Below are 26021 nucleotides of genomic sequence, written 5' to 3'. Positions count from 1 at the left end.
AAATCTGTCAACTTTTGTGTCTCCTTCACACTTCAGATGAGATAGCCTCCAAACCAAGTGCCATTGTTTTGCACGCAAACACAAGAACATATACAGGCAAATACAAGGTTTTACATCTCAGAGTTCCTCTTTTAACCCTACCTTTCCGGATCTCCTCTCTGATCTGGGACTCCATCTCCTCCATTTGGAGAAGAGTTTTCTGCCAGTAGCGTTCAGCCCTCCGGCTCTTCGTGCAGTACACGACGAGAGCTGCGAACGACAGCAAACGGTGAGAAAAACAAACAGGTGCTTCACATAGTATGGGGTCAAAATGGCTCTGAAATACTTTCATTAACAATTTTCAGCAGAGCTTCTGTGTCACAGTTTTCTAAATTAATTTCAATCCTACAATATTGAATGAGACATTGTCCACATTGCGTAACGGCTAAGCACAATTCATGTACACACTCTCTCATTGGTAGCATTACACCTAAAATGTCAGGCAGGAAACAGAGGGGCTTTTGTGAATATATGATCCAAATTGGGAAACGGTGTGAAAGTACACACTCGCTCTAATTTTCACCCGTACACCTGCCCTGCAGACCATCTCGGTTTCTGACTACAGAGAACAGACACACAGACAGAATTGGGAACACTGGAGTCTTTGTGTGCTGGATACTAAAGAGGGATGAAGCAAGTGCAGGAAACTACAAGCCTAGAATTCCTTTTATCTCTTTCCACATCTGGAGCATCCGTAGCTGCAGCAGGCACGCATCCATCATCTGCTGGCAGGCCTGTGTGTGTGTTGGTGCGCGTGCAGGGGTGAGTGTGTGCTGGACCTACCCACAGTGCACAGAAGCAGCAACACGCAGCACACCACAATGGACACCACAATGGCCAACTCGCTGCCGCCGAGCTGCACTTTGGTGATCATGTGGCGAAAGTTCCCCACTTGCACCTACAAAGAGAAAGAAGAGTTTCACATAAAACTAGGTCACGTTTGCTGAAACGCTCACTTCTCTTTTATCAGAATTCATTTCACAGTGGCCATCGCAAATACTACTAGTCCTATACTGATCATTTTATCAAAGAGTGTGTTGCTATTATGAACAAAACAAATGCAGAAATAGCATTAAGGTGCAACTAAGTTTTATTAAAATGTAAAGAAATCACAAATGTGAGTAAATAACTTTTCTCCACCCCAGTTTTCAAACCGTGCTCCAGTTTCCACTACTGGTTATTTTAATGTTTTCAGCGGAAATGTTTGTATCAACTACTAATTAGCTAAATATAAAGCAAATTAGCAAAAGCAAGATAAACTGAGGTTTAAATTTCAAACATACAGCCAAACAGATTATCTTTTTTTCATGCACATTGATTGCTTCAACTGAAAAACTGCAGCATCCAAAGGAGAGAGACAGTGCAAACGATTTTAGGAAACTGTGATGGATGACAATGAGGTATAGGCCTGTCAAGTTGTGTCAGCTTTGTAAACAGATATGCTTTAAGAAATATCCATTGTATTGTTCGTGTGGTTTAAGGTCATTTTAAAGAGATGTCAAATAAATTCAGAGTATCTAACATTTTTGCCTGGTATAAGCTCATGCTGCCCCTCCCACACCTGTTGCTGTCACTGTCATTCAGCTGGCAGAAAGAAGGATTTTGGATTTGTCTCCAAGTTGCATAACTGACAAAGTTGGCAGTTTGGAAATATTTTTGGTAGAGGAAAATACACAGAGTAAAAGCATGAAAGCTAAAGGAGAGCTGGTCACACTTATTAAGGTAATACTATCTTAAAGTTACAAGCAACATATCTGTAAAACAGTTGTCTGCAGGTTCTCAGGAGTCAGAACAGTTGTTTTTCTGTTGTAAATATAAAACATTGGATTTCTTCACATTTTAGTGTTAAGTCTGTGTAAATACTCTGGTACTTTTTATTCAAGATTATCACTACTTAATCTCATGCCTAATCACAAAGAATCAGTAACAAATGATTTTGTTTACATGTGCTTCAAGTTATTTGGGACATTTAAGTACTTGCTAAGCCAATAGCACTTCATTGAATATGCATTGAAACACTATAGCAACATGTTTAAAGATACAATATACACAGCATAAGGACATGCAAGAGATTTAAATCAGCAGAAGTGGAAATAAACAAGTTGAAACTAAAAGCACGGCAACCATATTGAATTGTGAGGTTTGGTTGGTAAGAAATATCCAATGTTGCTTCTTGAAAGTCTTGCTTCTGGCTTTCTTTTCTTTTCCCATGTTGGGAGCATAAAAATTTTGTTTTTGATAATAAATGGGGCGCATAATGCAGTGATTATGGATAACGAAGTTTCTACTTTTCTTTTTTATTTAACGAGAAAACAGCAAACTCAAAAACAATAATTGATGTTGTGCTACTGTTGTGAAATGTCATCAAAAACTTTTACCAAAGTAGAAGAACCATTTCAAATCATAATGTTGGTGAAAATAAAACATGTAAATCTTAACAAAATTACATAAATTTATATTTTCTCCATTTAGAAATACCACTTCTAACTTGGCAGCAGATGATGCTGTTTAAATTTGTCTTTAGTCTATGAATAGAGACAAATTATTCACATTACACTTCTTAGAGTAACATTTTTATATCTTTATCACCTAAGTCCAAGATGCCAGTGACCTTCTTTCAGAGCAAGGAAATCAGCAAACTATTCCCTCTGAAATTAATCAAGATTTTCCTCTGACATTTCTGTGCACTGAGTAGCTTGTTCACCAAAGTTCAAAAATCACATAAGTGTCAAAATAACATTTACAGGCTGTAGAAGACTTTCCAGGTGAAAGTCTTTCACTCTTCATGTAGTGAAGTAACGTAAGATTTACAACAAAATGGTTGTTAAATTACTGTAGTAATCATTAGGTTCTTTAAGTAACATTTCCTGCTTTGATTAAGAAGTCCCTTCTTTATATTAACATCATTCAAAAAGCTAGGTATTGCTTTTTAAAATATTTTTTTTAGGGTGCTGCTTAATAGAAATCATCAAAAGCTAACTAAAAAAGCTGCATAGTGGTGTTAAAAGCAATGTAGCAGCACTTCATACGGGCTTAAACTGAGCTGCTGATGTTAGCAGCAGTAAATACAGCTGCAGTAGAGTAAATAAAATGAAATGCAGGAATAAACTTTTCAAGCTGAGTTAATTTTAGCTATTGTCCCTGGGTATGTGCTGGAGGTATGGTAACCTTTTATTTTCTTCTTATGTTAAATTTCTACTCTATTACATACAGGCAGTAAAGTGTATTTGAAAGACAGATACAAAGATGAAGAGAGAAAAGCTCAGGAAGACAGAGCAGGTATGAGGAGGAATAACATTAAAGGACTCGTTTATTATATTTTTATCCCAGGACTGCACCAGAATAGCACGTTCCGATTCACATATGAAAATACTTTTTTCCAGCTTCTCAGTTAATCTTAAATCACGAACAAGCCCTTTAAGCTCCTGTCTTTTTTAGTCTCTCTTCTCCCAGGCTTTGCTGAAACCTTTGCCCCTTTTAGCTGCACAGTGGAGCCTCTAAAAGCCAACTGCAAGCCCAGTAAGTAATTATTTTTTAACTGATTGTGAAAGACAACTTTCCTAATCCACAGTGCTGTGTAAAAATATTCACACCCCCTTGAACTTTTCAGTTACTTTCCACACTGCAGCTGCAACCTTTTTGCTCATATTGTATGTGTTAGATCGACACAAAGTGCTGCAAGATTGAAAAGTGGTAGCAAAACAATACACAGTCCAAAGGTAATTATAACCATAAAAATGACAAAATAAAGAAATCTTTCTCAACGTTATGCCTCACTAGTCACACTAGTGAGGTAGAAAAATATCTTTAAAGTTAGTTCACAAAGGTTAGTTTTAGTCTTGTTTCCACCCCAAACCTTTATTTCAGAGTGTTAGCTTATATTTAGTTGGCAAAAAATAAGGACAGCATCTTTTCTAAATAACATATTTAAAACTTTTCGCAATAGGGGCGCAGGTGCTGGCGCACACACAGACAAGCCTATCCATTTTGCAATGGAGACAGGTGCACACATGCAAAAAAGAAATTAGGCTGTAGGTTTTGAAAAATGTTCTCTCTCTCAGCGCTGGAAGAGTCACCCAGTTCAAACTAACCCAGATGTGGCAAGAAGCGAACTTTCACTTCTCCCTTCTGATTAGTCAGCAGGGTCCTCTGTGGTCTCAGCTCACTTTGTTCCCTCCTCATCTGCAATCCCAGCATACTTCATAAAAAGAGACTCAGATAAAAAACCCTCCAATCCTCAAACCAAATCCTTCCTACACACAACTCTGTGGGGGAAACAAGCTCATTGGGTTGCCTTGCTTTCAATATTCCTCCATCCCTCTTCGAGTTCAGGCGCTTATTTACACGGAGCAGCCGGAGAAGGCCTTCTTTTTCCAGAGGCTGCACCACTGTGACCCGGTGTAATGGAGGGGAAAATGCCATTGTTCCATGTTCCTGTTTCGCTTCGGGTAGAAAAACATCGCTTCCTCACGTCTACTGCTACAGCACTTCAGAGCCAAGCACAACACAGGCATGCAAAAATAGATCTGCTTCTTAAAGTAAGTGAAAAAAAGCACTGATGGCCACAAACTCTGCCTGAGCAAAGCATATGAGCATTTATTTAAATCTGCAGACACAAAGGAAAATAAATGCGAGGGCTATATTTACAGCTTTGTCAAATGCAAACACTTCCTATGGGCGCAGGCAGCCCACCCATTTTTATTATGACATTTCCTCTGACCCTTGCTCTCTGCTCATGTTGTTGCTAATTACCCCTGTTTACTCTGAGTGATCTTGATAGACAGAAGAGGTGGGCGCGCACCTGAGAGTGCTGCAGGTACAAGAAAGAGGTGGAGGAGAAATAAGAGGTTCTTATTTCTATTTTTGTATAAAAGTGGAGAAAACTTCTCTCAGAGCACAACTCAGCTGAAAACATATGCTTCAGAGTTTCCTCATCAAAAACTAGTAGTGTAGCTCACATTTGAATATGGATGAGCTGAGTCCCACCTAATAAAGTGCTGTTCTGCTAGATCAAAATGGACAACAACATATGTAAACAAGTGTAGAAGTGCTTCATGGTTTTACTTAATAACTTGGAAGAAAAAACTGCCCCACTGGAAAGTGAGATCATCGCTGACTCAGAATAATTGTGTAGCAATGTGAGTGACAAGAACTGAAGGACACAAAGATCAGTTGATAAATACAATGTGTCACTGTTTATTGTTATGTTTTGTCACTAAGTGACGGCTCAGCACCCCAGCTAATATTATATTGTCATGCTTAGAAACCTGAAACCATTCATAAAACATGTTAGAGGTGGCTCAGACATCTTATTTGCAGTGCATGGGTTCCTGCACACTAAATCTGTTTCAGTTAACATCACAGATGGTCCTGATTCTGACTAAATATTTGGCTTAAATGCTAAATGACAGATGGGTGAGGAGCTGAAATTATCAGGGTCTGTTGAGCAATAATATTCAAGATGAGATGAGATGAGGGTCTGTGTGAAAACCGTGGTGAGGTTGTGGTGTTTGTACTTACGGTGACAGGAAGCTCACTTTCGCTGGACCTCAGCTGCCCATTGATGGTGCAGTGGAACAGCTGGTCATTATGGAAGCTGATATTACAGGGATAGGAGCCAATCATCACCGAGTATTCCTCCGGCACCAGCTCCAGCTCACTCGGCACTTTCTGCTGTAAAACATATATAAAAAAACATGAGATGGTCAGTGCCAAGAGTTGTCTCCCCTTTGAACAGGCCTAGGTAATAAAGATGCGAAGCTTTAGCCCACATGCACATACATGCATTGCAATACATTACTTTCTTTTTTTTTTTTTTTACAGTTTGCAAAGTTAGACTTTATGAGTTAGACCTGCACAAAGTAGAGCGTGATTGTGATGCAGAAAAAATAGATGCACAAAGTTTTAGATAAATATGAAGCCTGAAAGAAGTAAATGGTTTTGTAGTAATTTGTAGTCGGCCCCCTTGAATGTAATTCCCCTAAATAAAATCCAATAGATTCTGTTTAGAATTGCCTTACTCATGGTGGCAACATGTTGGAGCAACTCTGTTTAGCCCATCCTGGTTTGCTCTTCTGCTAGACATAATTGTTTTGGTTGAGGCGTTGGACAATTGGTCTCTCTGGTTTTGGATCCTGTGGTACTGGAAGCATTTTTGCTCTTTTTTTAAAATTTAGGACTGTTATGATGCGTAACCCTAGCAACAAGGCATTGGTTTTACAACTGGGATCAACTTATTAGCATCTCAAAAGCTCAAATAATAACTGAACTATGACCCCAAGTCCCAGAGGAGCTGAAAAGGAGACTTCAAAAGCAGAGCGAGAAGGAGGAAGTTCAAACCATCTTTTCCATTGAACATAATGTGCAAGAATTATAGCCCCACTCCAGTGTCTCCTTGACCAATTTTCTGACAATACCTCCAGACAGAGACTTAAAGAGGCATAGCAAAAGCAAATGAGGTGGATTGGCAGTGCTTGTGAACTACTGATAGTACTGTGGACTACTGTGTTTACTGCCTATATATTGAGTTGTTAGCATATCATGATAGAAACAGTCTTACACCAACAGTCTCTAGTCAGAGACACCTTTAGATTTGTTGCAAAACTCACTGCCACTGAAGATCCTACCTGCCCACATCATCACCATCCACAATGACTGTTTGAAGATACTTGGATGATATGAATTGTTTAATTTACCTTTGAGATAAAGTACATTTAAAACAAAATTTTTCCTTCACATTTGGAAAAGGGAATTAATCAAGGTATGATTTAATTATCAGTATAAATATAACTGTTCTGTGAAGAGAACAATCACAGCTGACTTGTAATTGACGATGTCTACCAGCAAAGTATAACTGAGCATCATAGATGCTCTCCATCCACTCTGATTGATCTTCAGCTTAATTGGAAGGAGCTAAAATATTTTTTCTCAACCAGTGGAAGCTGGTTGAGATTAAGACTTGCAAATGGAATTGCAGAAAAAGGTGGTTTTACAAGGATTTAATGTTCAGATTAAGTGACACACTGCTAAATAATGGGGTGAGTAGATTTTTTTAAATGTAAAGAAAAGTGCAAAGCAATGTATATGTTCTCACTTCACAATTATATTCTATTTCTGTTGGTCTATTAGGTTAGGGTTCAGTAAAACACTCTGAATGACATATCAAAATGTAAGAGATTTCCTGGTGTATGAATACATTTGCTATATGCTAATGTATATAGCAAGTTGTCTGGGTGAGTCCAGAACAACACTCAGCGCCTTCACAGAGATCTGTAGCAATGAATCTTACTGTCCTACTTCTATCCAACACCACCTCTCACTGCTGGGAGCTACATTAATTAAAGGGACCCATCTCTGATTTTACACTTTACGTGTGACTTCAAGTCATATGGAGTGGCAGACCTCAACCGTTTCAGACAGTTCCACTTTGTCTTCTGGGTGCCCACAGGGAGCTTTCTACAGTCTGACAAAAAAACTATTCCTACTGCTGGTGACATCATCCCCGCTGCCTTGGGCTTTACACACTGTCGGCTTGGAAAGTGAAGGATGTTTGTCTGCCAGTCAGGGTTCAGTAACATTTTTAATTAGGAAGCATTTAGGGAAATTTGTAATGTTGGGCCTCATCTAGAGTCAATCCAACCATGTCCATTAGTCTAAAAGTGAGCATATATCAGCCTTCTCCGCAGCTTCATCTTACGTTTATGCGTCTGCTGCAAATCCCAAAATGATCTGGAGGGATGAGATTAAATTACTGAATTATTCCTTTAATGGGAATTCCATAAAGTCTCTGTGGATCTTATGGATTTCTACTCAGAACATCTTCTACAGACAGTTATTTTAAGCCTGCAGGGAGGTTTTTATTGGGTCTAATTTTTTACAGCTGTACTTGTTCATTGCATATACGCTAGTTTCCTTTGTGGGTGGTCGTCTTACAAGCTTAGATTTTCTACAAGAGGCCTGGTAGGTTTAGGGGTTCTGCAGAGAATCGTGAATCTAGACAGGAATATAAGATACTGGAAACACTGTAGGTTAGACGTTCCCTGTCCTGAATCTTCTATTAATCGCTGGGGCCACTCTCATCTTCCTCTCTCTTTGAGCTTTTACTGCTCTGCCTTCATCTACATTTGACAAACAGCAAAATGCCCGACTGGTTAAGCATCACAAGCTTGTCAGTCTAGATTAGATCAGAAAACCCAACATTATCATCACACCCTGTGTTTTTTCATCATCTTGACATGTGCCTCCGGTTTGACCTTTGAACTTACGACGGTTGATTCTTTAGAGTTTCAGACGGATTGGAGTCACCGTATTAAGAGAACTACAGCAAAGCATGAATTAATTTTTTCAGCAGTCAATTTGTTTGGAGATCTGCTGCTGTCCTTGTTCATGAGCCCACTATCAGTCAGGCTTCAGTCGCTGGACAGATGGTTTCACTTATAACTCTATGATAGTCAGGCATACTTGTCTGCATGGTTGAAACAAGGACTGTAAGCTCTCCAGGTCTCTGCAGCTGCAGAACAAGCTCAAATCACTGCAACCCCAAGATTTCAATTTTAAAGGGGACAGATATATAATGTATTTTCAAGTCATATAGCGCCATTTTATAGCACCATCAAGTAACTATGTCACCTTCATTTAGTAGAAAAATGTGGTATATAAGAGACATAACTTAGAAGAAATTTGATTTCGCTGTTCAGGAAGTCATCACAGCAATATTCCTCTATTAATCCGTTATAATTTTTTTTTACCACCGTTTTACTGAGAAGTAGTTTTTATGATGTTGATGATGGTGTTTGCTAATTGCTAATGCCGCTAATCGGGATAAGCTGAGTTGGGGGAGGGTTTATGATTTGTGGAAGGAAGCATTTATGGTGGCTGCATAGGAGGCTAAAGGATTTCTCAAACCTTTATGAAAGAATTAAAGCATCACTCCAGGTATGTTTTTGATGAGGGAATAACATTACATTATATAAAGCTCTAGAAAAATGATTTTACATAATACACCACTGTTAATAAAGATTTTTTGCCTGGATGGCTTGCACCTCTGAAACTCTCAGTATCAGAATTACTTTATTGTTATTGAACAAGAAAGCACAATGAAACTTAATGACTTTCTATTTGTGTCATATCTTCTTTATGTAAATTAATCTGCCTACATCCTTGAGACTGATCTACACATGACTGAGAGATGTAAATCAAGACTAAACTTTTCCCTTAAGGACCAACACATCAAAAGCATTCAGGCCTGGACATAAATGCAAACTACTGCGAGCCACAACCCACAACACAAGTACAAAGGACAAGTTACAAAAAGGATGAAAAATGCCCTTTAATATTTCAACAAGGTCAATCCTCAAAGTGGGCCAAAGGTTTGCAAACACGCACAAGGCTGTAACTCAGAAACAGCAGAGCTGCATTTTATCATTGACCTTTCATTCTTTATGTAATCCCACAATAATTACATGACTGAAACATGCTTTGATCTCTGCAATTAACCTAGTATGAACAACACTGTGATTACTTATTGGAAGGATGACCAGACCTACAAAAAAATTCCCCTGTTAGTTTGAAACAGCAACATCCCTTCAATATAATTAGGCCAAGTGAGGAAGGGTGTGTGTGTGTGTATGTGTGTCTTTATCACCAGAGGGTTTCCTTTCTGTGATTACACACAGAGGGTCCCTACAGGATGCAGCCTCTTTAACCTTTGTCAAAAAGTGCTTCGTCACAACCAACACACACATACAAAAATAAAGAGTATCATCCATATATGTTGAAATACTTTTTAAAAATTGATTTATAAATATAAAATTCACAATATTTTTGTAGAAAACATAGTTGGATTACAATAAATGTTTTCTAAACTCTGAGGAAGGATGCACAGCAAATCCTACCTCTGGTCCTGGCTGACTAACAAGCTTCCTATTAAACAAACACATTCTGTCTCAGCCTCCCCTCAAGTCCACCACAACTGGAATCCACCTTTCCTAAATAAAGCAGGAAACAACAGACAAGTCGCTCATGTAGGCAGGCAGAGACAGCGACTCCTGCAGCGACCTCCTCCTAGCACGCACTAACACATAAAGAGGAGGTGGCATCATGTTCAGACATCCTTGTCTGTGCTGTTCCTGTGTGCGTGTCGCGCGGTGTCACAGCCGGCAGCCCTTTAACGTGATGGATTCAAGCAGACAGGTGCTTAAATCAGCCAGAACGCACAAACATGGGGCCTCCCACTGAGTTGCCACTGCGCCCCTCCTTACCCCACTCACACCTCCAACAGAAATCAACATGCTTAGGAGGACAGGGTCTTTGATGTGTTTTATGTGCCTCTGGTTTATGTGAATATAAATAAGGACACACTCAGCTCTGTCTGATGTACACTGTCGAGTTTGTCTTGTTAAGTAATGATTGTGCATCCAAAAAACAAGAAAGGAAATTCCATCACTTGTTTATGACTTTTAGTTATGACAATATTTGTTATGAATATTTGTTACAAAGTCAGCTTGGCATCATAAGAGACCATTTAACCAAAAATGATAAGCAATGAATGTGTCTAATTATATCTAGCTTCTCTCTGACTGTGGGAAAAGCAGTGCCAGTTGTCTGACTCGTTGAATCCATCTCTATAGGAACACATTTTGACCAAAAATTTGAATTATGCCTTAATGATTTGTTTGTATTTATTCATATAAAATGACAAAACCGTTACTCAAAACTACAGAGCCCTCCATGATTATTAACATTCCGGATAAAGATGTGTGAGTCTCAAAAATAAATGACTCTGAAAAAAATGAGAAAATCCAATCTTTAACTTCAGAACATTGATTTAGTTAAGAAACCACTGTTTTTAACTAATTACAGGAGCCATAATTATTGATATCCCATATGCTTATGATAAAACTAACATAGTTAGGCATTGTTTCTTATGATGTATTCTTTACATTTTAAGTGAATTAAATGGTCTGGGAACATTTATTTAGTAATTGTAGCCTGCTTGGCTGGCTATAGATGTTAGATTACACAGATGCTTGCTTCCTTTATCCATCTCTTCTTAATGATAAACACAAGAAAACATATCATCCATAAGTCATAAAGTAGCCACTTGCCATAACTCATTCATATCTGCAGACAGAACGATAAATAAAAACTTAAGAACAGAGTAACAGAGTTGAGGATGACAACTGGATGTCAATGAAACTCTTATGTTGTTGTTTTTGCTTCTGCATTAACAAAAAAATTTAAATAAGGAAGACAATTGAATGTAAATAATCCATCTACAATCATAAAAAATATAAGGTCACACTATAAAACCTGACCTGCATAATATACCCTTTCAAAGGTTTAAGGTTGCTTTTGAATATCCTTGCTACATTGACTGGCAGAATCCTAGCTTGTTAAATATATTGTGATAAATAAATTGTTATTATTAACGATTAAAAAATAAGGTAAGATAAAATAAGATAAGATAAGATGGAAAACAAGTAAACTCTCACCACCGTCATGTTAAAAAAATGTTAATATTTCATTGATTAGAAGAGTATAAAAAATGTTGACATATTGTTGCTTATGAAATGCTATTATTATCATGTTATTTCCAAAAAAAGAAACTGCTTGCACATTGTTTTGTTATCTTTCAAATGATGATAGTTTTATTTTCTGTCACAAACTTACTTCTTGGTTGGATGAAAACCTACTTAACATGACATACATTTGTTATAAAAGTATTACTGATTAAACTTTAAAAATTATGTAGCTTTATGTTATGAAAGCTAGAGTTTAATCAGTACTACTTTCATAACAAATTTACGTCAGATCATGATGTCTTGGTTAATGTCAAGTTGTCCTAATGAAGACATTTAGAATAGCGTCAACTTTGTATTAAAAGTGTCATGATTTACCGAATGACACCTTATGACAACAGTCATAAATATTCATGAAGACTTACTCATGTTCATGACAGGTGTTATGTCATGTTTATGTCGGTGTCATGACTGTCTTATTCACAACCCGTCAAATAAAGTGTTACCTAAAATCTAAACCTGATAGGTTATGATTAATTTTGGGCTTAACTGTAGCTATAGTAACTGGGACTAAAAACTATTGTTCAGGATATCAGACAATAATAAATTCTGTCCACATTAAAGATTTCTCTTTTTCAACCCATTAACGAAAAACATATTTTCTTTGGTTAGCCCCAAACCAACATCACACAGTCTGATAAGGGGTCTGGTTCACTGAGTAGGGGAGAAGGGCAGACAGGAAGTGGCTTCAAGCTCCCGCATGCCACAAAACAATGTCACAGAATGGGCGCCACTCATATATTTCAGGGTTTAGTCACTCATCTAACAGTAAAATTAAACAGAGTTATGAAAATATACATGTGAAAATGTTCCTGCAGCAGACAGCAGACATGATTGTGATGTGAAAGCTCCCACGGTTCTCTCAGTGTCTCTGAACCAATTGCAATCTTAGTTTTCTTTCAGTAAGAAATATCCCAAAAAATAAAGCCTAATGTTTAAAAAAAACCCCAAAAAACATTAGTGCATAACCATGCATACTCCAACTTAAAGTCATTTTAGCTGTTTACATAAACTTCTCAGATTTTCTTAGTTTCATGCTCGACAGACCTACTAGTAATTTTTTCACCTACTTAGTAGCTAAAAACAACACAAAATAAAACAATGTCAACATAACGTCAATGACTGATGTGTAAAGACCTGAAATAAACTCAAATATATCTCCATTTCCCATTTCAAGATGTGTTGTATTCGGCTGCATCAGCTTCTCCTGTCAGATATATCTGAAGCAGCATTCCCTCATGTTCAATTTGATTTTCTGAAACCAAACCACTATAGGTCTCTTATTATGAGTGAAGAAAGTGTTCAGAGGTTAAATAAAGTTTAAATTGTCAGTTTATTTGAATATTTCCTGATTAATTCCCATAAATCTGATTTAAAAGTTGCTTAAAATACACCAAATCAATCCTGAATTACTACAAATGATGGGAAACACAAAGGAAATATAATTGTGATAAAATCTGGTTAATATTAAATAAATGACACCTGAACACAGCAGGGATGCACATTCTGTCTCAGCTTCGTTACTCACATTGATTATGAGAGTCAGTGGCTCTCCTGAATGGTGTTTGATCTGCTTGTCTTTGTTGGTGGTGAAGAACTGAGGGTCCTCCACGTATCCCAGCTGGAAGTGCTCTTTATGAGGCTCGCCGGGCCTGTCATCAGAGGATGAAGGGCTGTCTCCGGTATATGGGACCCCGTTCAGGACAAACTGCACTGAGGTTTCCTGGGACTGGCTGGACTCCGGAGATAGGCAGGTGATTGTTGAGGAGGAGAGAACGCTACAGTTCTGATAAAAAAAAAAAAAAAGTTAAAACCTTTCATGAAATAATAAATTATATTCAAAGTAGCATGGCTGAAAAACTGCTTACTGTTTGCCCAATTTCCAGGACATTCATGGTGACACTCTGAACCAGGTCAAAACCATGACCTTTAACCGTAATGGTCCTGCCACCACTATGACACAAACACACGGCAATTGTTACATCGCAGCCACTAAGAATTTGCCTAGAATTCACTTGCAATTCTTCTGGGAATTTACTCACCTGAGGAAGCTCTTCGTTGGGTGGATGGAGCTGATAGTTGGGTTTTGCTCATAGGTGTACATGGTGCTAATGTTTGCTTCCTCACAAGGATGGTCCTCAAACTCCACACACACTGTCACCAGCTCAGTATCTGCCTCCAACGCTGGAGGCATGATGCATTTAATCGTTTGATCCGTTTTTCTGGGGGAAAAAATAAAATAAAATAAAAAGATGTAAACACTGTTACCCACAACTTGTGATGTGTAGAAAAAGGTTCCATCCTAAAAACTGTTTCTGATTACAGCTGGAGTTACGTTTTTTGCTGCTTGGCAGACTTTCACAGGAGCGGTGGAGCTATTTTGGTATGCGCTATGGCAACAACTAGAAGTGCTGAATTTAATCTTGTGAGAAGTTATGCAGAACTTGCAAAGCAATGCACTCTGAATATTTAATTGTCACTTCATGCGTTTAATATCCGCTGTTTAAAAAGGAAAGCCATTAATACGTGGGAAGGAAAAGAAACCATGCAAATGATTTGTAATTGTAATGGGCAGAATTCATGCAGACTTGCAAAGCAGGGTCACGTCTCTAAAATATACAAACAATCTGAGAATGAAAATGTAAAAAAAAATAATAATAATAAAAATGTTGTACTCACTCTGTGATGGTGCACTCCTGTGTTCCGTTGACCTTTACTCTAACCTGTGAGCCGATGTCCAAATGTTTTCCACGGATTGTCACCCGGGTTCCTCCAACACGAGAACCTTTCTCTGGATATATGGACTTCACATTGGGGACCTGCATTCAGAACAAAGATTCAGCAAATGACAGGAAAGACATCAGATTGATAACAGAACACTTGACAGCTTTTCCCACTTAGACATTTCTCCTACACAATGCTTTGAAACAAATGAAAACACTTCTCTTTCTATGAGGTTCACGTGTCCGGGTTTTGCAAATTGACTGAGACAGCTGCTGGCTATAACAATTAAGAAAACTGTGAAGATAGCCCATGTTGCAGCAGATCATTATTATGCAGCTGAAGCCATCAGCCCTTTGGGGCCAGAAATGGTAGGACAGTCATTCTGTGCTGCACATTGCCCCGCAAAAGTATTCACACTCCTTCACTTTCCAAACTGCAGTGTACTTAGTAGGAATTTTATGTGACAGACATACACAAAGTAGTGCATAATTGCTAAGAGAAAATTACAATTATTTTAGAACATTTTTTGAAAATTGTTTTGTGCATTTACTAAATTTATTTGAATATATATCTGGTAATAGGGTATTACATTTACATCTAGAAAATATGAAAGTTTTACTTTTATTATGTTTTGTTGGTGAAATGTCTATGTGAAATAAATAAATGTACTATCATTTATCATGATCATCAAAATTAATCTGCCACAATCAACTGTCTTCAGAAGTCACCCTGTTATTAATAAGAGAACACTAATGTATAATGTCCGTATTAGTGACGGGACTTTAACACGTTAATTTCAATTAAACAGTTACATGGAATTTAATGTGTTAAAAATGTTAATGCATTTTTAATTTTTTACATACAAAAATCCTAAACCGGAACCTTTTTATTGGGTTTCTGGTACGGCCATAAATCTGACGTACAACAGCATTCAAACACTGGTGGACAACAAAGTCGGTTTTCTTGTCTCACTGAGGATTCCTGTAGCACTTGAAAACTGCGTATAAAAGCACTTTGGACCAATCTGTTGGCTGAACAACCTAAATGATTAAAAACAATAAAAATATTTGTTGTTGAGGTCATATGTCTATTAATTAATTCATTTAACAGTAAGAAATGGTCTAATATGTGGGAAGGGTTTTTGGAATAAAAATTTTGCAATTAATTGTGATCACTTAATTACAGACTCTGCAATTAATTCAAAACTTTTAATTGGGATAAAGTTGGGGAGATGTTTAAACCAGAGTTAAGATATGATCATCTCATGGATCACTGTTCACTGTAGCATGCAACCAAATACAACAGCATGTAGTATATTTGCTAGGCTGTCACCACCAGGTCAAAGGAGGTTAGCATTAGCCAGAGAAGCAGCCAAAAGGCCCATAACAGCTTTAGAGATTAACAGCGAGTACAGCAGAGTCTATCGACTAAAAAACTACATATTTGTCCTTCATGGGTGAGTGAGAAGGAGGAAGCCCTTGTTAGAACACAGGCAGTTTAAATAGATAGAAACATGGCAATGGCATCGTGCTGTGGGAATGTTTCAGCTTAGGGATAGGGAAGCTAGCCACAAAACACTTGAATGTGGGCACAAATTTTTGTTCCTAAATGTACAAAATTAGTAAAGAGATGCACTAAAACACATGCAGCTACAACGTATTGAGTCAGGGAGTAAATACAAATACACTAGTCAGTTTCATATTGGTAAAAAAAAAGTGAATGTGAAAACATGTAGTCTTTTTCATCCACTTCATAATTATGTGTTAGTGTAACACATAAAACCCTAATAAAATAGAAGAAAACGAGTGCTTGGCATAGGACTGTGGCTTAGAAAAAAATATTAATGAAATACCATAAGGAAAGGGCAAAAGCTCTACATACGTTGAAACTTGTTCATATATGTATATATTAATAGAAAGAGTCCTAGGGCAAATTATCCTCATAGAAATCTGCATCTACCAGAATCAGCATTGCTGCTTTTTCGAAACTTTTTATCCCCTCCATGAACCTCGCCTGCAGGGATGCCTCTTATCCTTGCTGACAGGATTCACTTCCTCAGCGAGCAGGGATGGGGCAGACCTATTGTGCTTCGCTGTGTCAATGTGGGTGGAAGGAGGCAGATGTTTCCGTTTAAAATTTTGAGGAAGGAGATGCAGCAAAGACACACATCCTGTCTCCAAAACAGTTTTTCCCCTACATCTTCCCCTTCAGCCTGGCTCTCGTTGAGCTTCTTAGAGATAAAAAAAAATGCCTAACAGGAGTTCCCACAGTAGTCCCCTCCTTTAAACTCGCTGTTTCAGAGTTTTTTCATCTTTATGTATCATGATGGGTTTTCAGATTGGGGTTATTTCTCTGCAGTATGACTCATGGACAGAGCTGCCCTTAGAAGCTGCTGAAACGACTCTGTGTATTATGAAACAGTCTTTGTCTATGAACACAGAGAAACAAAGAGCATACACGGGTATTTCCACAGGCTGATTGTCCTTATTCCAATGAGAGGTTGTGTGGGATGAGGCTAATTTCCACAGCACTGGTCCGGTTTACCTCAGCCACTGATAAATTAAGAGTAAAAGGGGCATTCCAGGAGTCTCAATATTTGTTTTTGTTGGCAGAAAAAAAGCTACATGACTATTACTTTTAGCTTCAGTTCAGATGGACGTTTGAAGATTCCCACACACCAACATTCCTCTGAACCATAAAACACATCTGTTAACACTCAGCTGACACTCTTGGGAAGGCCTTCCCAGTGGGGAGCGAAGCAAAAGAGCATGCAGGAAGAATATGGAGGAAGTCACAGACAGAAGGGAGAGCAAAAACCCAGCAGGAGAGTCGGATGCTGGAGAATGCTCACCAAGTAGGCGAAGCTTTCCTTTGACGTCCCCGTCCCGCTCTGATCCACGTCCACGCGGACAGAATCCGTCCTGTCATGTAAGGACCTCCCAGTGTGACACACGAGCCTGAGGACAGAGCATCACAGCGAGAGATCAGTTAATAAAAACACAATCTGGATAACACAATACAGCATCCAATTTTGATTTAATAAGGACTTTAATCAAGCCAAATTGTGTGCGAGGGAAATCTGATTGTGACGGCTAAACAAAGACATAATATATCTCGGAGAATGGTTCTTATGAGGTAATTCATCAGTCCCTATTGCATTTACATATGGAATCAAATAACGCCTCGAAGGTATCAGATATGAGCAGATGTAAAGTTCAAAGCCCCCCCTGACCAAATGCGACTAACCACAAAGGAGATTAGGGGGCTGCTGAGGCTTGTTCTCCAGCCTCCTGGCTGTGATTAAACCCTCTGCCACTACTGCATGCTCTGCAGGGACGACTCGTATTAATGACACAGTGGAGAATGGAGGCACGGGGACCCACTGCTCTGGGACCTCAGAGGGATAAATGTACCAGGGGCGGGATATAACCTTTATTCCCTCCAATGATCCCCTCCAGGTTGACAGCTTGTTGGTTTATTCAGTCTGGTACCTGCTGCTGCAGAGGTTAGAAACTCTCAGCTAGTGATCTGAACACTGGCAGACATCACTGGGAATTTGCAGAAGTATTCACACCTTCAGGACTTTTTGTTACATTTTGTCACCTTATAGCAATAAACTAGGATTTTACATAAACCCCCTAAAGCTAATGTAAAATTGTAAGAAGGCTGATCTGATTGAGTTTGTACAGAGGAACAGCGGAAGTGAAAACCAATGATTTTCACTTTCTCAAGGGAGAATGAAATGACCACCACTAAAGTGAACTGCTTAAAAGAACATGATGGGTTCCTGTTTAGTTTGAGGCCGCTACTGTTGCTTTATCTGATTGTAAGGAGACAAATGAAGCAAAATAAATTAAAAAAAGGAGTTTTTTTTCTTTATGGGAACGCAAGTAAAAGCAGCTGAATGCAAATGTCTCCCACACTTTTTAGATTTGGGAAAATTTTGAAAACCATGTGGCATTTTCCTTTCACTGCACAATTACTTATGTGTTTGTGTATGACTACCAGATAAAGTGCAGTTAAAACTGAGAGTTTTGTGGTTGAGCTATCAATACTTTTGCAGGGCACTTTGTAAGCGGAGGAGCTGTGTTTCAAATAGACAGACCTGGTTTGGTTGTACAATAAGATTAGGCAGAGATTCATTCAAGCAGTTATGACTAAAACTAGAAAGAAATTTGTACTTGAGTGTGTTTTTAAATATGCAATTCAAACTGAAATGTGCTTTGTGTGACTGTATCTAAGACTGAGCGACTGCAGCGTCTAATGAGTCTGTTTTAAAGTGTGAATTTTGTTCCTGTGCCTGAGTAGCTGTTGAAAATACTCTAAAATAACCGGCAGTAGCTGCAGACCCTGCTGAGGCCTACAGTGCTGCTCATTAATAACAAGAGCATCAGGTAAAGAATGTCATTACCCTCAAATTAAACTCCTGCCATCACCTGGCACAAGGGCGCTCTTTGAGAAAAATGCATCATTTCACAGGCTCTAATTTGGAGAAGAATGAAAAGGGACAAATATGATGAAACATGAGTAATCTCAGGTTCAAGCCTAAGGGAAATAAGAGACACGGAAGCCTGAATCAGCCTGACCATGCGCAGTTTTTGCAGACTCAAGGGTTATCAAAACAGTACATCGTATTATTAAACATCTGCTGCTGAAAACTATTGCAGAAGACTATGTGGTGCATAAAAGAAACTGGTAAAAATAATTACTATTTAAAGAGTACAAATAAAGCTTTTTCAGCAGGTGACTGCCACAGCGGAGGCAGTCAGCTGCATCTTAACCCGACCTGGGTGAAACGTTCACCAAGGTATTGACAGAATCGCTTCATACCAAAGTGCATAAAATACCCTGATTTATTTGATGTTTATATATTGTAATGTCATAAAACATGAGATATTTCTGTTCTCCATTTTACAATGCTGGAGATCAAATGACCAGCCAAAATACCAGGCACATGAAACCGATGATTTTCACTTTCTCAAGGGAGAATGAAATGACCACCACTAAAGTGAACTGCTGAAAAGAACATGATGGGTTTCTGTTTAGTTTGAGGCCGCTACTGTTGCTTTTGTTGTAACTAAAACCCCAAATTACACAAGACTGAGCAATTTCCCGCATGTAGATCCTGTGCTGTAACACAACCACAGTCTAACAGTCCCTTGCTAAAGCGTTTAAAGTGTTTAACTATTTCACATTTTATGAAGCAAAACCACAGACTACATTGTATTTTATGTGACAGATCAGCACAGAAAGAAAGTGATCCATGGTTTTCTAACTAGTCCAGAAACTTTGAATATTTAAACAGTCTGTTTGCTAAGCCATCAATTTAAGTCACTTTGATCAGGTGTGGGCGTAGAGAGGAGCAATCTAACGCAATATGTTCAATATGTATTTAACCTGTTCAGTTGTAGTTCTGGCTGTGTTTGAGGTTGTATTCCTCCTGGAAGGTGAACATCTATCGAGGTATTTGCAGAATCTAAAAGATAATCTTTTACAATGGCCCTGCATTTACCTACATATCTCTCCACATTAGTTTGGAGAAGCTTCTATGGTTGGTGTTCCACCACATATAACATTTTGCATGTAGGTTATACATACAGTATTTTCTAATCTGGGCAGATTACCTTCTTCCACATGTTTCCTGTGTCTCTTAAGGCTTGTAGCAAACCTCAAACAGAAGTTCTGGCTTTTTTTCAGTAATGGCTTTCTTGTAGACAATCCTTCATAAAGCCTAAATTTGATGAGTGCACCATTATCAGTTGCCTTGTCGATAAATCCTGTCACCTGAGCCTTGGCTCTCTGCAGAACCACCAGCATTGGAAGAACTGCTTCTAATGCTTTCTTTACCAGACCTATAAGTTCAGCTGTCTTGGCAGGTTTGTAGTTGTATCTTCCTCTTTCCATTTTGGCATGATAGATTGAACAGTTCTCTGTAAGATGGTGGATTTTATTTGGGGTTTCCAAGTGGACTGAATACATATGTGCATACCACATTCAGATTTGTATTTGCAAAAAATGTCCAAGCCATGGATCATTTCCCTTCCACCCTACATATAGTATTTTCTTAAATAAAATACATCATATTATGTAGCTGTAACATAACAAAATACAGAAACGTTTACAAGGTAGGTTTATGTTTGTCAGGTTTTGTAAAAGATTGCATCCCAAACACACAAACAACAATAAGTTTAGAGACTTGGTGGGTGTATTTCTCTGTGATTGCATGCTAATACAGAGCTACCCCAGTCAAAAGGACAAGCTGTCTCCCAGCAGGAGCAAACAGAGCCAGACTGACCCCCACTCCACATTTCAATGCCGCCACACTGCAGAGGTATTATGGCTGTCAAAGGGCAATATTTGGGCAAGTACTGAAGTGTCTCCTATCATTTCCCCTGAGCGACTGATGAGGATCATCAACAATCAGCTGTGAGGGTGTGTATGTGTGTGTCTGATGCGAGTGTTGTCGGAGTCTTGCCAAACGGACAGGGCGAGGGCCACTTAGTGCTCTAATGAAATTGATAGGAAGGGCGGTGTGAAGAATTTGCGACAGATATCAAGAGATGCACTTCAAGTAAATGAGCTGCGCCCAGGCTGACATTGCCATTAATTAACATGTCAACACAGAGTGAGAGGAGAGGAGTTCCTCCAGAGCTGCACACTTTTCTTTTCAGCACACAGATGTGAACTTTGGCCTTTTCCAGCACACAAGCGGGCACCTGTCTCAGCAGCTTCAATAAATGGGGTCACATGCGTAGGTGCTGCGCTTGTATGCTGATGAGTGTGGGAGTCTGCGAGAGCCATTTTGAACTTGAAATCTCACAAATGAGGGTAATTAAAAAGAAAACTGTTAAAAACTTTCAGGACTCAGGCATTATCAGAACCCATACATTTTCTATACTGTACACCCATAATCTTGCTTACAGGGTTGCAAGGAGGGTTATTAGTAAGATGTAGATGTAGTTGAAATCATATTTATTCATGTACGCTATATAAAAATACACACTATCCTTTTTCTCACTGATATCAAATCAGACTAAACATTTCCTGTTTAATGTTAGGATTGCTAACGTTATATCTTTCTGCATGGAGTTTGCATGTTCCCCCTGTGCATGCCTGGGTTCTCCTCCGGCTTCCTCCCACAGTCCAAAAACATGACTGTCAGGTTGATTGGTCTCTCTAAATTCTTCCTAGGTGTGAGTGTGTGTGTACATGGTACACACACAGAGACACTGGTACACACACAGAGACACTGTTTGTCTCTGTGTTTCCCTGTGACAGACTGGCGACCTGTCCAGAGTGTATCCCGCCTCTTGCCCGAAACGTTTGCTGGAGATAGGCACCAGCACCCTTCCTGACCCCGTCAGGGACAAGGGTGTACAGAAAATGGATGGATGGATGGATGCTAACATTATTTTTCTTATTTTCTTGGAATTTAGTAGTATTGCTAGTTTAGCTCTACGATTTGGCTCAAATATTTATGGGATCTTTTCACAAATGTCTCATAATAGATTGCTGTAATTTGAGCCCATTCCTCCTGACTGGACTGGTGAAACTCGGTCAGGTTTGTAGACTGCCATGTAACTTTCTTGTAAGACAAAGTTTGTGGGACGGACACTCCATCCAAAAAACTGACAGTTTTGTCATTTAGTCATTTGTAACTAATATGGTTTTTATGCTTAGGGCCACTGTCGATTTGACAGAGTCATTTGTGCAAAAGCTTTAACTCTCTAGCTTCTATCTTGAGATGTTGCTTCAATTTTTCAACTTAATGTCCTTTCCTCATGATGCTATCTATGTTATGAAGTTCGCCAGTCCCTCCCACAGCAGAGCACCCATACAACATGATGTGGCCAAAACTGCAATTCACACTGAGGATGATGTTCTCAGACTTGTAAGTGTCTCCATTTCCTCTACTGTAGTGATGGTTATTATGGAAAAAAAAACCCCAGTTCAATATGAGTTTTATTAGACTATTGGACACATCTCCTAAAAAATAATGTCTTAGTGAAAATTTAAAAACTGCAATCTGGCATTTTATGCCACTTTTTAGTGGCCTTTCATTGGTATAGAAGTGGCTTCACTGTGAGAAATCACACTCCGTTACCATATTCATAAAGTCGTGCTTTGGTACTCAAGTTGATTCACACATGTTGCTGTAAGACACAATCATCTTTTCATCACAGTTGGACATTCCTAAGCTGTTTATACTTGTATATAATTGTTTAAACGGATGAATGTGGCACCTTCAGGCATTTGGGTATTGATGGATTAGACTTCTGGAGGGCCAATTTTCTCCCACAAGACGTCTTGCTTGTGATTTTTCCCATGATGTCACACAAGGAAACGATGTGTTTAAGCTTTAACTTGAATGTTGTGAAATTAACCAATCAGAAACTTAAATAGCCATAACATCATCATCATCATCATCTGGTTCACAAAATTGCTTAAAGTTACAATCTTAATATATTTTTTGAATCTGAAGAAGTCAACAGTTTATTATCTCTCTAATTATTCTAGCAAACAGAAATAATTTTGTTAATCCTAACCGATCAAAAACAATTTAGTCAGATATAATCTCATATAACATCTGGTTTCAACTCTTTAATTTTATGCTTAAATTACCAAGTGTTAGACGTTGAAGCTGAGATTAAAATATTCCAGTTTAAGTGACGAGATAAGATCAAAGTTAGTCAGTCACTGGATGTAGTAACAACAAGGTGTGCTCATGCATGCGTGTGTAAGTCAAAAGTGCTGACATTGTCAGATACACTAACATGTTGTGATTTGTCAGTGCGTCTTAAAGGAGAGAGAATGTTGCTCCTCTGTCACAGCAGCCAGGCTCGGGGACCAATGAGAAATGAAGACAGGAGATTTGATCATCCCCGGAGTGAAACGTGAATTCTTTTTTTTTTTTTGTCAGTTTAAGGAAGAGGAGGGGTGCGGATGTGTCAGGCTTTTGGAGTGACAGGTGAGACCTGCAGGTCACCCTGGAACTGGTTTTAAAACAATGATTGGCTTCACTGGAGCACGACCAGATAAACACTTCTATTCAAGGAACATTACAGATACTGAATAGAAGTTTTGGATGTAATTTTGGAGTTACTGAGCTCTTTTTCGCCAGTGTCAAAGCAGGGTCCTGCTGTCTCCATGGTGACAGTGTGATGGTCCCCGAGCCACGAGGGGATAGCGGCGGAGTCATTTAAATTGAGAGATGTGCTGCATAATAATATTTGTGAAAATTAGCCTTGTGAATACATAAAAACTAAAACACAAATGGATGGCTGAGATTCATCTTTTGAGACCAGAACAACAGATATTATGTGAGGAGATAGCAAGCTAAGCTATTTGCATTTGTTTTTCCTCTTTTTTTTATTTCTTTCAATAAAAGCTTATGAGTCACTAACTGAAAATAACCACTGAAAATTTTTCTTCACTTACTGTCTCATCAAAAGAAAAGAAAAAATATTCATTTTAGATATATCTATTGTTATTTTAATGGAGTGCAGAGGATTTAGGGTCTAGAACTGCATGTCTGATTGGAAGGTCTAATAACTTTACAAATAGGATTTTCTCTATTTGTCTTTGTTGCTGGTAACACCTAACATATCTATTACTTTACAAAGACACATATACCTTAGGAACATATCAGTACGATCAAAAAGTGAAGAACTTATCTCAAGTGAGTCTGCTGGCCGTTCAAGCACAGTGCTATCATTGGTTACTGTCATCGTCATTAAAGGAGGGATTGGTAATTCTAGCTGTTTTAAATGGAAAGTCCTGCTGAAAAATCTCCATAAAGTTTGTCATCAGAGTTCAAAGTGATCTAAAATGGCAGTGCTGAATGTGGACTTCAGAAAAAATAGTGACACAGTGTAATATCTGAACCCCATTTAATCTTTGGAAACTTCCCTCAGGACCTTAAGCAGGATGCATTGTGAGGTTCTCCATTCTTCCTCCAGACTGCAGGCCCATGTTTTCCTCATGTAGTGCAAAATTTTCTTTATCTGAAAAGAGGACTTTGAATCATTTGTTCTTTTCCTCCTTAAGTAAGACGTTTCTGATGTTGTCTCAGGTTCAGGAGTTGTTTTAGCATGTTCTGCTTATATATCCTTCCACTCAATTTTCCTTCAAAATGGCTAGAGATATCTGTGGGATATTTCATGTCACTGAAGCATCTCTTTGTCATTAGAGTTGCTATGCTTACAGTCCTTGGGCAAGACTGAGCTAACTGGCTTTCTCAAGGTGCAAGTCAGGGCTTTACTATTTAGTTGCAACAGGGAGACCAAATGTTTAAGAAAATTGTGCAGCGCACTAATAGAGTTTGAAAAGCTTGATTGCATTTGGCGATTGCTTTCAGTATATGGGCAAAAGCTAATGTACAAAGTGAAATCAACAATTTCCACCCTGGTGAAGAGATAACAAAGCACATTTAGTCACCACACTGTTGAAACTTGATCCCCAAAGCATGACTGGACATGCTGATGAATCATTCAATGAGTAAAAAGCCAGTATGAAACCCTGAGAAGACATTTCAGGAGGCAGTAAAATGGAAAAACACCTGGGTCTGCCTGTACATACTCTTGGCAACGTTTGTGCATCAGTTTATTATACCTATGATTGTTTTGGATAATAAATCAAAACGGTTCAACTGAAATTCAGACTGCAAAGCCACAACTCGAAATGCCAGTTATTCAAGTCTATGAGCTTTCTTTGGATATACTTCTGAGAATTATTGTGCACTTAATATGTGACAGTTCACACGCACAAAGATACCATATAAGGATGCCATGATGTAGCATGTCCGGGGTTCCGATCGAGGCATTTTTGAATGATCTTTAATGGAAAAGCTGACTGCAATCTCTGTGTTTGGTTGACACAGAGGGGGAAAGGTTATACCCATTCTGTACCCAACAATACAAGAATCTAAGAAATGCAAAAAATACCCACAAAAAACCTAAAACAATTATATAGCTGGATTGTAAGCTACAAGGATACTTCATGCACATTGATTCTGTGAGACCATAAGAACTTGGTCTCACAGTGAAATGTTACAGATACAGACCACAAAAAGGAAGACTGAGTACTGCAAACTTCTCTTGAGCTACCGATGTATTAAACGTATGGCAATAATGGCAATAATGTTAATACCTTGTATTATTTTTGTCATACCTTGTACATGTCTGTGCTATAAGAAATACAATTACTCAACTCAGTATTACTCAATCTGACTCGGGTCCGTATTGAGGAAAGAAATCATCTCAATAGGGACATTTCTAAAATCATAGTTATGATATTAGACTTATGTCAGAATACATCTTTGTTGTATTTGGGAATCAAAATGAAAGATTTGACAGATGTTCCCAACAATAGTGATTACCAGCTAGCTGTTCTCAGCATGCAACTGAGCATGCACTATTTATGACATCATGTTTCTTCTCAAGCTGCAATAAAGACATAGTTTTAATGATCAGCATAAAAGTATTTGGTCATTGAGCAGTAAAACCACATGTGGTCTTAGTAACATTTCTCTAGGTTCAACAAATCTATTTTATTGAGCCCAGTAATAATATATATGTGAAAAAAATTTAAATAAAATAACTTGATGTGAAAAACATTACATCTTTATCACTAGATGCACAAGTCACCAGAGACGTGAATAACCAATTTTCACAAAATCGT

At 38.4% G+C, this 26021-nt stretch overlaps 1 protein-coding gene across 4 annotated transcripts in view; it reads right to left on the bottom strand.

Annotated features, from left to right (window-relative positions):
- Positions 1–26021, bottom strand: part of plxnd1 (plexin D1) — a 99334-nt gene that overhangs the window by 23821 nt on the left and 49492 nt on the right. For 2 of the 4 annotated variants that reach the window (XM_028040381.1, XM_028040551.1), the window contains exons 14-21: positions 17194–17299; positions 14298–14437; positions 13661–13840; positions 13487–13571; positions 13147–13404; positions 5560–5709; positions 823–937; positions 142–249 (exon numbers count right to left, since the gene is read on the bottom strand). In XM_028040381.1, coding sequence (XP_027896182.1) covers positions 142–249; positions 823–937; positions 5560–5709; positions 13147–13404; positions 13487–13571; positions 13661–13840; positions 14298–14437; positions 17194–17299 — 1142 coding nt within the window. Of the gene's footprint in view, positions 1–141; positions 250–822; positions 938–5559; positions 5713–13146; positions 13405–13486; positions 13572–13660; positions 13841–14297; positions 14438–17193; positions 17300–26021 lie in introns of all 4 variants that reach the window. The other 2 variants (XM_028040300.1, XM_028040468.1) reach the window with 1 other exon arrangement.

This window comes from Xiphophorus couchianus, chromosome 1 (assembly GCF_001444195.1).
Source record: "Xiphophorus couchianus chromosome 1, X_couchianus-1.0, whole genome shotgun sequence".
In the NCBI taxonomy this organism is placed as follows: Eukaryota; Metazoa; Chordata; class Actinopteri; order Cyprinodontiformes; family Poeciliidae; genus Xiphophorus; species Xiphophorus couchianus.
This window is presented reverse-complemented; position numbering and strand designations above follow the sequence as displayed.